Source organism: Chamaea fasciata, unplaced genomic scaffold, assembly GCF_029207755.1.
Source record: "Chamaea fasciata isolate MVZ Bird 193981 ecotype frontalis unplaced genomic scaffold, bChaFas1.0.hap1 SCAF_1, whole genome shotgun sequence".
Classification (NCBI taxonomy): Eukaryota; Metazoa; Chordata; class Aves; order Passeriformes; family Sylviidae; genus Chamaea; species Chamaea fasciata.
The window spans coordinates 133276402-133293009 of NW_027094086.1; the positions used below are offsets into that span (position 1 = coordinate 133276402).

At 38.1% G+C, this 16608-nt stretch overlaps 1 protein-coding gene across 1 annotated transcript in view; it reads left to right on the top strand.

The window, feature by feature from the left end:
- LOC136298087 (macrophage mannose receptor 1-like) overlaps positions 1-16608 on the top strand; it is a 31934-nt gene continuing 15326 nt past the window's right edge. Inside the window, exons 1-19 of the mRNA XM_066198557.1 lie at positions 1-133; positions 1904-2302; positions 3534-3707; positions 4608-4772; positions 5093-5209; positions 5450-5593; positions 6927-7109; positions 7326-7480; positions 8319-8432; positions 9153-9268; positions 10073-10221; positions 10657-10859; positions 11239-11360; positions 12104-12191; positions 12877-13021; positions 13482-13517; positions 13607-13776; positions 14637-14704; positions 16327-16427. Of these exons, the coding sequence (XP_066054654.1) occupies positions 73-133; positions 1904-2302; positions 3534-3707; positions 4608-4772; positions 5093-5209; positions 5450-5593; positions 6927-7109; positions 7326-7480; positions 8319-8432; positions 9153-9268; positions 10073-10221; positions 10657-10859; positions 11239-11360; positions 12104-12191; positions 12877-13021; positions 13482-13517; positions 13607-13776; positions 14637-14704; positions 16327-16427 (2710 nt within the window). The 5' untranslated portion in view covers positions 1-72. The remainder of the gene's footprint in view (positions 134-1903; positions 2303-3533; positions 3708-4607; positions 4773-5092; positions 5210-5449; positions 5594-6926; positions 7110-7325; positions 7481-8318; positions 8433-9152; positions 9269-10072; positions 10222-10656; positions 10860-11238; positions 11361-12103; positions 12192-12876; positions 13022-13481; positions 13518-13606; positions 13777-14636; positions 14705-16326; positions 16428-16608) is intronic.

The following is a 16608-nucleotide window of genomic DNA, read 5'->3' on the forward strand; positions in this document are numbered from 1 at the left end:
TTCTTGCAAGGCACTGATTTTGTCTTTAGGATCAATACGAGGTGAAGGGAAGAAAGGAGTGAAATATTTGCCATGTCTCTCTATTTGCCCCTGATTTTTCTTCTCTCCATTAGCACATCTCTTCAAATGTCTGGTAAGTCTTTGTCCTCTGCTGAGTGTGGAGGCTTTCAAGTTCTTTAACATGTGTTCTAGTTATCTCCCTTAGTGGGCAGTGAATTTAGATCTAATCATGGCATATAATTTGAAAATGTTTTGTTCAGCTCGGAAGTTTGGTGGTATCTGCAGAAGGCATTCTCTTTCCTTAACCTAGGTTCCAACATGGTATATGAATGAAAGGAATATGCCAACAGATGTGGCCTTAACCTTGGCAGTGAGCTTTCCTTAAGATAGCTGAATGCAGACCAAAGCTGATTTCACTTTGCTCAGAGGCTAGAGGAGCTCAGTACAGAGCAATGAACTCAGCATGCACAGAGCTAGTGGCTGATGTGTGCTTTGAGTTTCTTGGCAGCTCATTTAGACCATAGCATACTGATCAGTGCATATTGAAAACTTGTTTCCAAGCTGAGAGCTTTAGGAAGGACCTTAAAATCCTCCATCCATTGGATTTCACACCCTCCTGCTGCTGAAAGGAAAAAAAAAATGACACTGCTGTGTCTTTTCCACTGCAAGTTCTCAGCTAGAGAATTCTGGGAGTCCAGTACTATTGCTTGAATGGCAGCAGGGACCTGCCAATGCACCAGCGATCTAATCCACCACAGGACAATTTATTCTGTGCATGCTTTTGGCTGAGACCAAGCCAGCTCTAACCTATCCTCTGCTAACCAGCCCAAGAACCACTGCAGCTGGAGACCTCTGTCAGGGAAAATATTATCTGGCTTGTTCTAGTCTACAGCCTTTCAGAACAACAATACCAAGGCTGTTCAACCACTCCCTGTCAGCTTTGGGATGTGAGGGTTGTGAAGGCCCAGTTAATTATTCTGGCCTTGGAGAGAAACCTTGGGTAAAATTCGATGGCCCTGGTGAGTGGATTGGGTGATGCTGCCTGTCACCTAGAAGGGAGCCAAGGGAGGCAAGTTGAGCTGCAAAAGGAATGAAGATTCAGAACAGGCTTTTGTTGAAGCTGATCTTAAGAAACAAAACCCTGATGTGCAGTGGTTTCTACTTACAAATGTAGTTATTAATAGCACTTAGGATATTGGCTTAGTTTAACTGTGCTCAGAACTGATGATACTGCAAGTTGTGGCTTCCCTACTGAGAAACCTACAAATAAAACTCTGTGAAGAAATGAATTTTTGCACAGCAGCTAAATATTTCCGAGATAATTGAAAAGTGAAAAATACACCACTTTCTTTGCAAGCTGAAAACCATAATGTTCTTCTGGGCCAAATATAAAAATTATTTAATTTTGAGTATGTAAATGACTTTAAATAGCTCTAAAACAAAAAAAAAGTCCTTTTAATTGCAGAATTAAAGCCCATTTAAATATGATTTGGTGGAACTTTGAAGAAATGTAATGTGATGAAAGTAATTTTTGGCATGTATTTTGAGGCCACTGCGGTTTCAGGAGGAATATGAAGAAGAGCAATTTCTCCTGAAAGAGCTGTATTTTCAGCTTTAGTGTTTATTCATTGTAGGAATATTTTCGTAAATATCCTTCATAGCAATGATTAACCTCCCTTGATTTCTTTCTCTATGAACTATATATACACTATTTAGGGTTTTTTTGGTTTGGTTTTGTTTTGGTTGGTGGGTTGGTTAGTTTTTTGGTTTTGGTTTGGTTTTGGTGGGCTTTTTTTGGGTTTGTTTTTTTTTCTTTTTGGTAAGACTGTCATATAGCAACTCACTGACTTTATCTTCTAAGACACCACTCCTCAAATGTTTGCTTTATCATTTCGTTTTATAGGTAGGGGAATATTTTCAATCTATAATGAAGACAACAAGCTCTGTGCTCAGGCTCAGAACTCCAGCTCAGTCATAACTGCCACTTGTGACGAGCGTGATGAGTTTCAGAAGTTCAGGTGGGTCTCTCCCACACAGCTGCTGAGCATGGCACTCAAGCTGTGCTTGGGGGTGCTTGCCAAGGATGATGAGGCTGCCATCACGCTAGAATCCTGCAACAGGACAAATGAACTCCAGTGGTGGGAATGTAGAAATGAGACACTTGCAACCCATGGCAAGGATTTATTTCTCAACTATGGCAAGGGGAAGGGTAAGAAAATCAGGCTGTCCAAAGGATCCAACAAAGGGAGTAGGTGGAAAATCCATGGAAGTGCAGACAGCTTGTGCTCTCAGCGCTATGAGGGTGAGTACTGAAATTCCATCTCTATTTCTTGGTAACTTGACTGCCTCAATCTACAAAACAGATTGACAGGCAGCAACCATTTTCTTAGACAGCAGCAGAGGAGCTAATTATAAATAGGGTGTAGAAATGAAAAGTGAATATATCTGTATACTTTTCAGCAAATACAGCTGTATACATTTCTGCATAACTTGTAAAGTGCAAATCTTTCAAATGATGGAATAAAATGGCAAAGGCCCATGATATAAGGAAGAATGGGAATTATGCTTGTACAACAACAGCAAAACGAAATCTATGACTCTTTTAAAATATATCTGATCAATTTGTAGAAGATATGATAGTGTTATATTTAGTTTTTATTATTTCTTTTATTTGGTTTGATCACTAATAATTTATAAGAAGTGAATTTCTAGTTTAGATTGACGGAATGCACCATTAACATTATTTACCTAGTGTTCCCCAGGCCTAGTCAAAACCAAAAGTAGAAAAAAGCAAAAGGAAAAATGGTGCATATTGGTATAGGATGCAATGTTTTATCACCCTGGAAAAGGACCCCTAGAGAGTAAGATCTCCTTTTCCTACAATTTTATAGCTCTTGGGCTATGTAGAGGGGGCATTCAGGATCAAGTAATCAATCTCTATTGTGACATTGGTATGTTGGGAATTTAGCAATAGAATAAAATTATTTTGTACACCACAGCTGTTGCACAGGAATGACGTTTGTCATAGTTTTGTACAGACAGCAGCAAATAAGACTGGAGAGTGATGGAAGGGTCACTTCCCAGCAGAGTCGTTGCAAATTTAAATATAACTTCCTCTCATGAAGACAAATAAAATATTTTGATACCTCCTTTCCAGATTTTTGCCCAACAATGCAGGGAAAAAAATAAAAAGAAGGTATACATTATCTAAGGACAGAATTATGTATGCCATGGGAGAAGCTGAGTCGCAGGGGCCTCTGACACGCTAGTCCAGAAAGCACTGGGTTGACAAAGTTAAACAGAAATTAATTTGAAAGCACAATTAGGTGTTTGAGAGTCTCAGTTCTGAATATTTTGTCATAGTCATACCTGATTGGCACAACAGCCCTTTAGAGGTTCAGGGTAACAAAGTACTGGTGTCCCGAACCCCACATGACTCAGCTTTGTCCATGGAAAACCAGCTATGAGTGTCACTGTGGTGAGCATCTGATGCCAGCTGACTGTTGAGAATTGACCTCTGCTTTTCTCCATAGATATCTACACACTGGGAGGAAACGCCTTTGGTGCACCCTGTGTGTTCCCTTTTAAGCACCAGGGAAAATGGTATGCTGAATGCATTCCTCGGAAGGATGATACACGCTCTCTCTGGTGTGCAACTTCTTCAGATTTTGATAGAGACCAGTTGTTTGGAAACTGCCCACTAAAAGGTAATTTATTTGTAAAAATCTTGGGAAAGCTATTCAGCAAAAGTGTCATCTGCTGTCATGGTCAAAATGTTCTTGTGATGTGGAAGTAGCATTGGCCAGGGGGTTGAATTCTGGCTCGCCTAGCTCACTGGTGAGCTATGCCACAAGGAAATCTACTCTTCACCCTCACTGTCCTACAGTGTCCCCAAGACAGGTACTTGCAGGGACTATTCTGAGGGTGGTGACAGGGTCTGATGGATAAAAGAAGAGGAACCCTCTAGGGCTGGGTTTCAAGACGAAAGGGAATGTAGTGGGTAAGGAGGGTGAGATCTATCAGGAGACTGTTGTGTGTTACAGGAAGTGGGAGAGAATAGGAGGGCTTTAGAGAAGGGAAGGGTATAGGGCTCAGGCAGTGCTCAGCCAGTGAGCTTCACCTGCCTTCAGTGCTCCGGTGCTTCCATACACAAATTCCCTGCCCCTTCATTCCAACTTCGCATGTGATTGTGTGGAAATGCTAATTTCTGTTATATTGGATGGTCTGGAAGAGCATAAGAGGGATCTGAAGGCAAGAAATGGATGTGGAGACCAAAACTTCTATATTGTAAAGAGAGAAATACTTGTAGAGGTAGAATACATCAGTGACTGGGTTAATGTGGACTGAAATATGAGGGAAGTAGATGAGTTATATAAACAAAAAGGAACATGGTCAATGTAGAAAAATTAGGTTTGTAAGGATAAATAATTCCTTATGTAATTGAAATATTTTAAATACTGAATGGAAAAGTATATTTATGTGAGGCAAAGGGTATGTAAAAATTATCAAATCACACAGTTATATAGTTTTAATCTTCAGCAAAGATTTTATTTTTTGGGTTAGTAAACATGATTACCTTGTCAAATTGCTGGTATCATCTTTTATAGACTCCACCCACAACAACTTTTGGAAAACAAATCCTGTGACAGAAACACACTATCAAATAAACTCAGAGTCACTTTTGACATGGCACCAAGCAAGAAAAAGCTGCCAGCAGCAGGATGCAGAATTATTACGTATCACAGACCTTCGTGAAGAAATGTATTTATTAGGTAAAAATACCCTAAAATATATGTATAAAAACATGATACACTGTTTAAGTTAGATCCAAGGCTTTAACATGGACACTTGTATTTATGTCATAAAAATAGGTCTCAGTGACATTCTCAAAAGAGTTTTCCCTTTCTCACAAAAACCCGTATTAATAAAATAGAAATAATCTAACTTATACTAATATATATATATGTATATATCTATATATCTATATATATATATCTCCATATCCCTAATGCTTTAAAATATTTGCAGTTTTATTGAATAACTTAAAAAATCAGAACATTTAGTAACCTAACTGTTTGTTTTGGAAATTTAGGGCTCACTAGTGACCTGGGCATCAATGCAAAGCTCTGGATTGGTCTCTACAATGCACTTGACAGTGGCTGGAAGTGGACTGGGGGAAGTCCTTTCAGATATCTCAATTGGGCTCCAGGTAAGTGCACTTTTCTTAAATGATGAACAACCTCTGAGTCAAAATTTCCTCCCCTTCTCTCTCCTTCTCTCCCCTCCCCATCACAGTGATGCTCCCTTGTCAAAACCCTCGGGATTTAACACTCAATCAAAGAATAATACTCCAGTGGCTTTGCAGCTGCAAAGGTCTTGCACATTCCCTCCCATGAACAGGTGAAAAGTTTCACTGTTAACAGAAGGATTCTGTTGCTCTTTTTTAAAGGAAATCCCTCTCTGGAACCTGGAAAAATATGTGGGACCTTCCAAGGAAGGAATGGCAAATGGGAAAACCAGCTTTGTGATCGAAAACTGGGATATATCTGCCAAAAGAGAAACACCTCCTTGGATTCTTTCACCATCTCCTCAGGTGCGCTGGTTGAAAGCAAAGGCCAATTTTACAGGCAGTGAGAAATATTGTGAGGATGTCAATATGAAAAGGCAACATATTGTCAAAACAAAAGGCTTACACTTGTTGACCTGGGTCAAATACTGAGAAGATTTTAATTTTCTGTCTCATTTCAAAGATGATGTCTAAATGTTGTTTGTCATTTGGAAAAGAGCCCAGAGTACCAAAGAAGGCAGGATTAGGTGTTTAGCTGTGTTATCCAGACCATGAAATGCTGATAAATATCCTCTGCTCTATGTCCTGCTAAAAGATGTTCATTCTCCCCTCCTCTCTGTGACCCTTTCTGTTCCATTCCAAAAGGAAAAAAATCAGACTATGCATCTGGAACCTTTCCCCTGTTGAGCTCCCTTTTTACTTGAGGCAGACTAGGTCTTAGCTACATGAAGAAATTGGCATGTAGTTGCTTAACTGGGAATTCCCAGCATGGAACTAACTTCACAGTACCTCCCTCCCCTAAAATATATGAGCATATAAGATTAAATATCTCAGGGGATGCATGACACCTGCATATCCTGTACTTTCTTGCTGTATCCAGGCAGTTCACTTGGAAGGGTTTCTGACACTGCTAACCTTCAATCCATGCCTGGTTGCTGCTTAGGGGAATGCAATTTGCCCAGGTCCAAACCATGTCCAGGGAGCATCAGACAAAGCAGTTGACCACACGCCAATACTGGGCACGCATCCTCCCCTCTTCAGTTTGCTCTGTAGGTGCAGAGCATGGGAACTTTACAAGCAATGGAAGATGGGCTGACCATACTGAATTCATAGAAAAAAATAAGTGCTGAACAAAGTGCGTGGTGTTTCTGTCCATCTGGAATTTCTGGTATAACATTTCTGGTACAGTGTGATTGTGTCTGGACTCTCTAATATGTGATTTGGGCCGTGTAGGAGCTCCAACCAGCTCCTGAGCACCTGCTGTTTCCAGAGAAAAACAAAAAAATAAAAAGCTCCAAAATTAACCAAGATAGAGTCCCAGAGCAGAAAAAGAAGCCCTTTTCCTTAAAACATGGCTGTACCCAGAGCCTCACTGAGAGGGATTTAATGTGGAGCTGTGCCCTGTTTATTTGTATGCCAAATTACTCAGTATTCACTTAATCTCGTAGAATAGTTTTTCGGAGCTCCAAGCACAAATAGGAGGGAAAAAATTGGTTTTTAATGTTTGTACCCTCAGACTTTGGCTTCTCTGCTCTTCCAGTATGTGTTCCAATATTTCAAATTCATATCAGCACAGGTAATTTTTTGATGTAAATAAAACACTGAATGGAACTTCTCATTAATGACATATTTTTTTTAGGTGATTCAAAGCATTTTAAATGCCCCAGGGAATGGGTGCCCTATGCAGGTCATTGCTACAGGATTTATAGAACACCAAAAATATGGAAAGAAGCCCAGTCTTCCTGTAGAAAAGAAGAAGGAGAGCTGGCGAGCATTCATAATATTGAAGAGTACAGTTTTACATTGTCACAGCTAGGGTACAGTGAGTATTCCTGATAATTACTTTTGTTTGTTTGTTTTTTTAAACTGGGATGTTTAAAACTGTTGTTGTTTAGAACTGTAACTGTTGTTACTATTCACTTAATCATTGTAACCATGGTCTTATTTTTTTTTAAGTTCTTCAGTCAAATGTGGGTGTGAGATGTAATTATTCCATTAAAAGATATATCCATACCTACAATTAACTTTGTGTTCCCAGAGCCAGATGATGAGCTCTGGATTGGTCTAAATGACTTCAGGGTTCAAATGTACTTTGAATGGAGTGATGGCACACCTGTGATTTTTACCAAATGGCACCATGGAGAGCCAACCCACACTTGGAATAAGGCAGACTGCATCCTTATGAAGGGACAGGTAAAAATGCCTTCCCTACTCTCATACTTTCTTCTGTCCTTTTTTTCCTCCTAAAATGAAATAATTCATGATTTAAAAAAAAATTAAAAGGAATGATGATTTTAAAAAGATTACAAATATTTATGAACTTGGTTTAATTTAGGATATCTTAGTGTGGATGGATACTTGAGACCAGATCTAGGAAATTGTGATGCACCAGAAGCAGTGCACTGTATGGAGACTTGGTCTTCTCTGAGACAATTTCAATCTGAAATTGGTTGAAATCATTTTACTTTACTGTTTCCCACAATCATCTGCATGGAACATGACTGATCATGGAGGAATAGATTCTTGGAGCATGGACTTTCTCATGTTTTCTCTAAAACTACTAAAATATATGGGGTTTAGAGTTACTTTGGAGGCACAAAACCAGATTTTATTTTGCTTTCTATTCATTATAAAAAAAGGTGTGATTTTGTGGAAAAAGACTCGCACAAAAATTCTTTTCATATTTTATGTTTGGTTTATCCAGCATTTCCTTGCCATAGTCATCTGGTTATATGAACATAATAGATGCTATGCTGGTGAGAATCGAGAGGAACCTAATGTTTCTTCCCTGCTCTCATCAGTCCCTGAATCTTTAATAGATACAGCCCTCATTCTAAAACCCCTGAGGAAATGTGGCCCTTAATGGATGTATTTGGGAGTTTCGGAGAAAAAAACCAAGGCAAGGAAGAGAGCTGAAACAGTCTCAGCCATAGGAAGACAGAAGGGTTCCTTCTGAGAATGGATATTCTTGTTGCACCTAAATTGTCTCTAGCTTTCACTTCTCTTTGTGGTTTCTTCTTGCAATACTTAGGATGGATCCTGGGCTGACAGTGCTTGTGAAATGAAATTTGGCTACATCTGTAAAAGGAAACCCTTGGCTGAAGAACCAGGGGAAGCTGAAATTAGTTACCCAGGCTGCCAGAAAGTAAGTGTAAAACAAAAGCAGCAAAAGGGGATTGTGTATTACTTTCAATCCCATGATAATAACTATAACAGAAGTAAATTATTTTGACAGTTCTTGGTAGAGCCTAGAAAACTGTTAATTTCATATGTATTGATACTTCTTAGACTGATAGGGAAACTTTTGCTTTATTTAACTGAAATGTAGATTGACTTTTTTTAAAATTATTTTTTATTTATTCCCCTACAAGTGTACTTCACTCAGCTCTCTCCTACTGCAGAACTGGTCACTGCGCCCATAAAAGCCACTCTCAAGAGCAATCTTTGCAGGGTGTGACACATGTGTCAAGGGTTGCACACCTCCTCAGTTCTGTCAGTCTGCCACAGAAATCAGGAATATTTGAGCTGACCGTTTTGCAGATTGTAAACTCTTGCAACAGCTACTTATGCAATGAGAAGGCGGAGCAAGCTTTACACAGGGAGCTGCAAAGTGGTTGTGACTGTGGCTGCCAGCCGCAAGGGATAACCACAGCTCACTCTTTGCATAGAGCCCTGGTGTGTCCTGTATCGAGGGACAAGACAAGAGTTATGGTCACAAAAGCTGTGTTTGATTATCCTCTTGGTTCCTTTCATGGCTTTTGAGATCAATTTTGACTTGGGGCATGGTACTCGTGTGGCTTTTGGAAGTGTACAAAGCCGTGCAATCTGACAGACTCTCTGCACATCTCTGCTTCTACACTGACAGGGCTGGATGAAGCATGGCTTTTACTGTTACTCCCTGGTGCAGTTGCCAACGACATTTCCAGAAGCAAAAAAAGTTTGTGAAGAAAACAAAGGTTATCTGGCTACTGTAAGAGACAGGTATGGAAACACAATTCTTGTCTTCTAATGTGTGTAACCAGGATGGAAGTCTTAAACAGAAATTTCTTCTTATTTAACAGTTATTCGTAATATCTATCTAGTGTGGCACCACTCTTTCCCAGGAAAATTTAAGACAGAACTGATGAAGTATTGCATAATACCTCAGGGGCTTTTAGGTCATCAATACAAACATTCAGGATATTCCTACTACAGACTTACACTGTTGTTGCCTATGGGAATTAAAAAAAAAAAACTGGGTCACCTGCACAACAACCCCAGACTGACAGATTGTTTTTAAACTTTTTGAACTAAAAATAAACAGGTAAACACAAAACTCTATTTTTCTCTTGGATTAAAGCTTTTCAGCGTTTTCCTTTTTCTTTCTTTGCAACAGAATTCTGGAATAATTTTAGAATAAAAATAGATTTTTTTCCTCACAGTAGCAAGATTTAAAGATCTGGACCTTATAATAAAGCTCAGTTAAACACTGTAGCTCTTATTTATACAGAATGAGAAATATATACATATTAACTTAAGTATTGTTTGGTTTGTGTTCATTGTACAGTATAAAAGGTGAATACAATCATCCTAAATTCCAGACATAATTTACATTAGCAAAATGTAAGGGAAAAGGTATTTTGTTTGATAATTAGAACTACAGAAGTAAGGTAATTACCCTTGCTTAATTTCACACATATTGACAAATCACCTTAACTTTACCAGATTTCCTACCATGAACTGTTTGAAGAAATGAACAAATTCTGATAAAATGTGATACAACAGTTTGGTGCTTACTCTTCACAGATATGAACAAGCTTTTCTGACCTCCATAACTGGATTCAAACCAGAAAAATACTTCTGGATTGGTCTTTCAGATGTGGAAGAACAGGGGACATTCAAGTGGGCCAGTGGAGATCCTGTCACCTTCACTCACTGGAATGTGGGGATGCCTGGTAAGTGCCATGGGAGCCATTGAGTTCCTGCTCTGGGGAATGACAAAAGGAGGGCTTGAAAGCTAAAAAGTGGTTTAAAAACTCTTCTGGCATAAAGCAGCAGAAAAGATAATTTCTGGCAGAAAGGATAATGCTACTTTCTCTTTGTGCTAAAAGGATATACCAGAGATTGTGGTAACTCCTTCTAGAAGATCATGTATAATGTTGGTATCATTAGGTTTTTTTTGTTGGTGGATATTTTTAAGTAATTCCTAGCATAATGTAAAAGGAACTTACATTAAACAAAACTTTAAATGATTTAATAGGAATGCATATGAGCTATTGTGAGCTATTGGTATCCAAACACAGAGAGAACAGGTTACTCTTAAATAAGCAGTAGATATTTTGAGAAGATGTAGTCATCAAAGAGATTTAACAACTTTATGTTTTATGAAGGAGGGGAGTCAGGCTGCGTGGCTATGGCAACAGGAAGTTCAGCTGGATTATGGGATATTTTGGACTGTGAAGAAACAAACACGTTTCTCTGCAAGCAGCTGGTGGATGGAGTCACCCCTCCTCCTCCTCCTCCAACAACAGCCCCTCTCCTGTTTTGCCCAGAGGGATGGCAGTCTACTTCTCAGAGCAGCTTCTGCTTCAAAGTAGGTGTTTCATTTCTGAATGCAAATGTTTGCCATTTAAATAAGAATATATTTTCCTCATACACGGAAGGTAGATTTTACCCGGCTGCTTGATAGACAGTCGGTGGTAACATGTCTCCAGCCATCCCCAAGAGGTATGGCTGGGAAATGTTGGAAAAAGCTGTATGTGTAAGGAACTGAAGTTTGGAGCCACAAGAACTCTGGGATGATAGAGAAAGCAATAATCAAATTTGATAGACAACCAGACGCTGAATGGTTGAACAATTAATAGCCAGTAATAGAATAAGACCAAAAGATCAGAAGAAAGAGAGAAGCCCATTTTTGTGTTTCTAAATATCTGTAATACCCAACACAGTATTTAACTGCCCACTTTCAATAGATTTTTCAGGGAGGAAGGGAAAAAATGCAAACCTGGTTCGAAGCAAGAGACTTTTGCAGAACCATTGGAGGAGATCTTGCATGTATCCACAGTGAAGAAGAGCAAAACCTGATAGCTAGACTGTAAGTATCTGCCAAACCCACCATTTAAATATAAGAAGAAAAAAAATTTAAAATTGCCTGTCTGGAAGACATAAAGGATATCTGGTGATCAATTTCTACTTTGCAAGTATGGTGTAAAAAGTGGCAGAAAAAATGGGTAAAAAGAGGTGAGCAAAAGGTTTTCTTGATACACCTCTGGGAACATGGTGCCAAGCAGTAAAGTTGCCTGAACATTAACAAAATTGAGAGAAGTATCATCAAAATTGGTTTTAACTCAAGTTAATTAGAAGATCTTTTTACTTCATTTGTAGATGATCAGTAGATAAAATACTCTTGAGTAAAAGAATATTTTGTGCTCATTTCCTACCTTATGTAAGGGGAATAATTGGAAGACTAAGAAAAGCCTGACCTATTGATGTGCTTGTATAAATGTTTAAATCAAGTCCATCACTGCAGGCAGGTCTGAATTTGAATGCCTAAGCTACGTAGTGGAAAAAAGACCTTTAAATATATTTTCATTTAACTCAGTTTTTGCGTACTTACGGCATTTGTGGTCTTTCCCATAAAGTCCTGTGTTTCACTGTTTCCAGGTACGTGTCGTGCCAGGCTGTTTTTCCCCATATGACAATTGAAGGATTGATTACTTTCTATAATTGTCTCAAATTATATTTGAATTATCAAGTGTGCTGACAATAATGTAATGCTAGACATTCTCCTTCTCTGTTTCATGCTGTGTCTGATTCTCTCTATTTGTAATCATTCAGAGAGAGAGGTTATATTCACTATTCTTACTGGATGGGTTTAAGTGCCTTGGACTCTGATGCTGGATTTACATGGAGTGATGGCTCACCAGTGAGTAAATAATTTGTTATTCCAGCTTTTTGACTCTTTTTTAAATATCTCTCTTGGCAGGCAGCTCTCATAACTCCTATATAAAATGCAAGTGGCCTTAAATCTTTAGTACCTGATTCCTCTGTAGGAATTAGTCTTAAATCTTATAATTCATACTTATAGATAAAATTACAACATTTACAGTAGTGAAAGGTGATGAAGTCTAGCTCCTGATTTAAGCAAGTCTGATTGTGCTAAACTCTATATTCCCATTTGTCATTTGCTGCAAGAAATAATTTTGTACAAGTACACCAGCCTGGCTTTGCTGCCTCATTGTCTTAAGTACATCAAGTTCTGCCAGGCCCAAGGCCATATGGCAGCACCAATGGATTGTCTTGGGTTGGAACGTCTGAGCAGGATAAACAACCCAGAAATCAGAGAACACATTTCTTTTTAGAGCTTGACAGGAGAACATCAGCTCTCCTGGTAACGAATGGGGCATTCCTGGTTTACTAACATGGCTTATAAGCACACAGATGAATTATTATTCTATTCAAGTGTCATGCACTTCTCCTCAAAAAGTTTGGTATCAAGAACAAGATGGACCATGAAATCAAATGAAGTACATTCTTTTTTAACACAATGATACAAGTCAATTGTTTCCTTTTAAAAGGAAAATAGTAACAAAGTTGTGTTTCCACTACAGGTAAATTTTGAAAAATGGTCACATGGAGAACCAAACAATTATGACGGGAATGAAAAATGTGGTGTGTTTACTGGCTATCTCAATATGAACTGGAATGATTTATTTTGTGAACACATGCTGGACTTTGTTTGCCAAATTAAAAAAGGTAAAATAACTTTCTGTCTTTAGTGACTTTTAGAGGTAGGTAAGAAAGTCCTTCCCAGGTCAGATCACACTACCTGTATGTATTAGAGACAGCTGTGCCATTAATCACAATAAAACAGTTTATGCTATAATTTCAGTAAAGGCAGTTGAAAACTATTAATTAATCCATGAAATACACAGGCAGTTTTGGAAAGTGTATGCAGTATGTTGGGGAAGAGAAACACAATAGCCTAAAGTTGGGCATTGTTTCTGTAAGCTTAACATATGATGAGCTCTACCATGCTGCTTGCTGAATGTAGCACTTTTTTTTCAGATACTCTGAGAAATTCTGTGACAAAAATAAGCATATACTGAGTAACCCTTAAGATTATTACTTGGATTTAAAATGCTAACTACTGTGTAAATATAATTTTGAGAGAGCTGAGAAACATAATATACTCAAATATTGATTTATATTGCAGGAACCTCACTGAAACCAGAGCCTAATTCTACATTCAGTAAGTCTCGTGCTTCCAATGGAAAAAAATTAATTAACATGTGATGCAGTTAATTTCTATTATGGGCTAATTAATGTTTTAATTTGCAGATTATGAATATGTTGTTGGTGAAGATGACTGGATAATGTATAAACACAAGGAATACTACTTCAGCAAAGAAGCCATGTCTATGGAAAGAGCCAGAGGTTTTTGCAAGAAGAATGGTGGTGACCTCGTGACCATTGAAAGTGAAACAGAAAAAAATTTTCTTTGGAAATATGTAAGAAACATGTTCCCTTGAAAAATACATTTTGTTGTGAACTGAGGCACATTTTTTCAGCTGATTTGTGAAAGATTAGAAAGTGGTCCCCATCACAAAAAGAGAAAAAAACAGTTCTACCTTTCATCCTTTCATTGGCTTGTCTACTTAGAAGCTTTATTTTAATAATTATTTTAATAACTTTCTGTAAGTAGAAAAATTCTCAGCTTCCTTTCAGGAATGCTCTCAGGGTGCAACTTTCAAAGACTTTGCTCTGTTTAGCTGAAAGCCGTGATTACTAATTATGGTTTTTTTTCTAACTCATTCTTTTCACAGAATTCAATAAATTGAATATTTGTCAAAATAGATCTCATATTTGTAGCAAAAGGTTTAACTTAGAATGCTTTCTTATAGGAAGAGAATGGCCTGATGATGATATACTTTTTTGGAAATAGTTTCCTACTATTAAAATCAAATTTCATTACATTCTTCCCTCCTCATGACTAAGTACAAAACCCCATGATTTTCTGGCAGCCTTTCAGCAAATTCTCATAATGTTTTCCTAAAACTCCCAAAAATATTGTTATAAGCTTGCTTAAGAGGTCATTCTTGCCTTCTAAACATAGCTTTTTCCTCCATTTCTTTTTCAGGTAATCTGCTTTTTTTTTTTTTTTTTAATTTTTCCCCCCGTAGTTATATACTGAAAATTGGAGGAGAATTTTGCATTTTGCAGTTTGGGCACACCGTTCCAGCAACTCCCAGCACATTATATACTGTGCAATTGTGCAACAGAAACCACAGCATTTTTTGAACTTTTTTTGATTTTCTTTGAAATCAGTTTTATTACAGCTGAGTATTTCTTTTTTCTTTGTTTGTTTTAGATTTTCTATAAAGACTGGGGGAACAACTTCTATATTGGCTTAAGTGTGAGCCTGGACAGAACATTTCAGTAAGTAAAAACAAATTAATTTTGTCAGACTTATAATGTATTCACATTTGGCGTGGTTGGCTCCAGGAGAGAGCTGAAATTCAATGACTGGCACAACCTGTAGACAGGTTTATGTCCTCACATAAAAGTTTTAAAATGGGATTCTGCTCCTCTGCAAAGCACTTCTCCCATCACATTTTCACTATCTATTTCTACCTCTTTTGGTTCTTTACTCTGCTTTTGTGTTTTGAGGCTGAGATGTTGGATCATAGCAAGTGAGGCATCATCCCCTTTACTTTGTTAGATGAAAGAAAAAGTTGGTTGGAGGTCTCCAGCATATTCCAGATGGTTCTTGCAGGCATTATTTATTATTGAAATTATAAAAGAAAAAGAACCCTAGAAACCTGCAGTGAGAAGTCTCAAAGTGTTTTTAGAGGTGACATATCAATACTGGAGAGCCCTTTCTGCATTTCCTCTCAGAGTTCAGGGCAGGACAGTTTCATGTGACATGGACTCTTCTACAAATGTTCTCGGAAAAAAGTGCCCTGGAATTATCTTAAACATACCCTGGAGCCTTGGATGTGTTGCAGACCTGTCTCCTGCACCTTTTTCTAGTGCCTTATTCTGGGATTCAAAGCTCAGTGAGATGAATCTCAGCCTCTTCATTTTAATCTTTCTTCTGTTGTCACAGTCTCACAAACCACAGAGACTCTCTAGTCTCAAATCCTGGACATTCTGCTTTCTACATCTCATTCACTGCTCAGATAATCCTTGTTTTCCCAGTCCTCCCTTGTTCCCTCACTAGTTTCATTCTCTTCCCGGTAGGAGGAAGGTGCCACTATTTACTTTATATTCTTTATGTTCTATGTTTTATTATATACTGTTTTTAACAATTTGACTCAGGAGATTTTCAGGCAGTTAGGCATCCTGATGAATTCCTAATCTGTAATTTACATCCAAAACCATGCATGCACTTAGCTTCCGAAACAGGAAAAACGTTGGATTGTCCTGGAGGTGTTATCACCTGAAGATTGTCAGTCTTGTCTGATTCATCACTTGACTTCCAGCACTGAGGCCTTTTCACTTTTTTCTTGGCTACTTTTTGAACATAAATTTGTGAATCACCAAGCTAGGAAATGATTGATGCATAATTGGAAAAAAATAGCAAATAGGTGTATAATATTAAAGATTTCCAATGCTTAACAGAATGGTTCCAAATGGTTCCCAGTGTATGGTTCAAGAGTCTTTGAACCTTACAAGAGCTTATATTATTGCTTTTGACCCAGGCAATCACTAATATAAGCTCAGGTGTCTGTTTCTCTGCTCCAGAGAAATCCAGGTCCAGTGCTAGACTGGTGCATTTCCAGCACACTATCGGTGTTCAGAGATCAAGAGTTGTTGAGACCACCGGTAAAGATGATATATTCAGACCTGGTCTGAGTCAACACTGTAGGCAGTTGATATGAAAATATTTTTTTACTAATTCCAAGTGGGAGGTCTTGGTTTCCATTCAGCAGAGAACAACATGTGTTTGTAAGCTAAGATACAGGAAGCTTAAAATACAAAACTCAAATATATCCCTTGCAAAGAAATATTAACTAATTCAACTTAGAATTATAATTAGCTCAAATTACTCTTTTCAGGTGGATGGATGGAACATCAGTGAACTATGTTGCCTGGGCTCCAAATGAACCCAATTTTGCAAATAATGATGAAAACTGTGTGGTCATGTATACCCATACAGGTGGGTGCTGTAATAACATTGGATCTGCTGGATCTGCCTTAGGCCTGGGAAGGCTCTGTGGGCAAGGCTGAGCGGGTTATATTGAGCCGGCTGAAGTTTCATAGTGCTCGAAAAGCAAAGGAAAATAAATTGTAGTCTCTTATTTTATTTATGTACTTAAAAAAAAAATTTGAGCTCTATG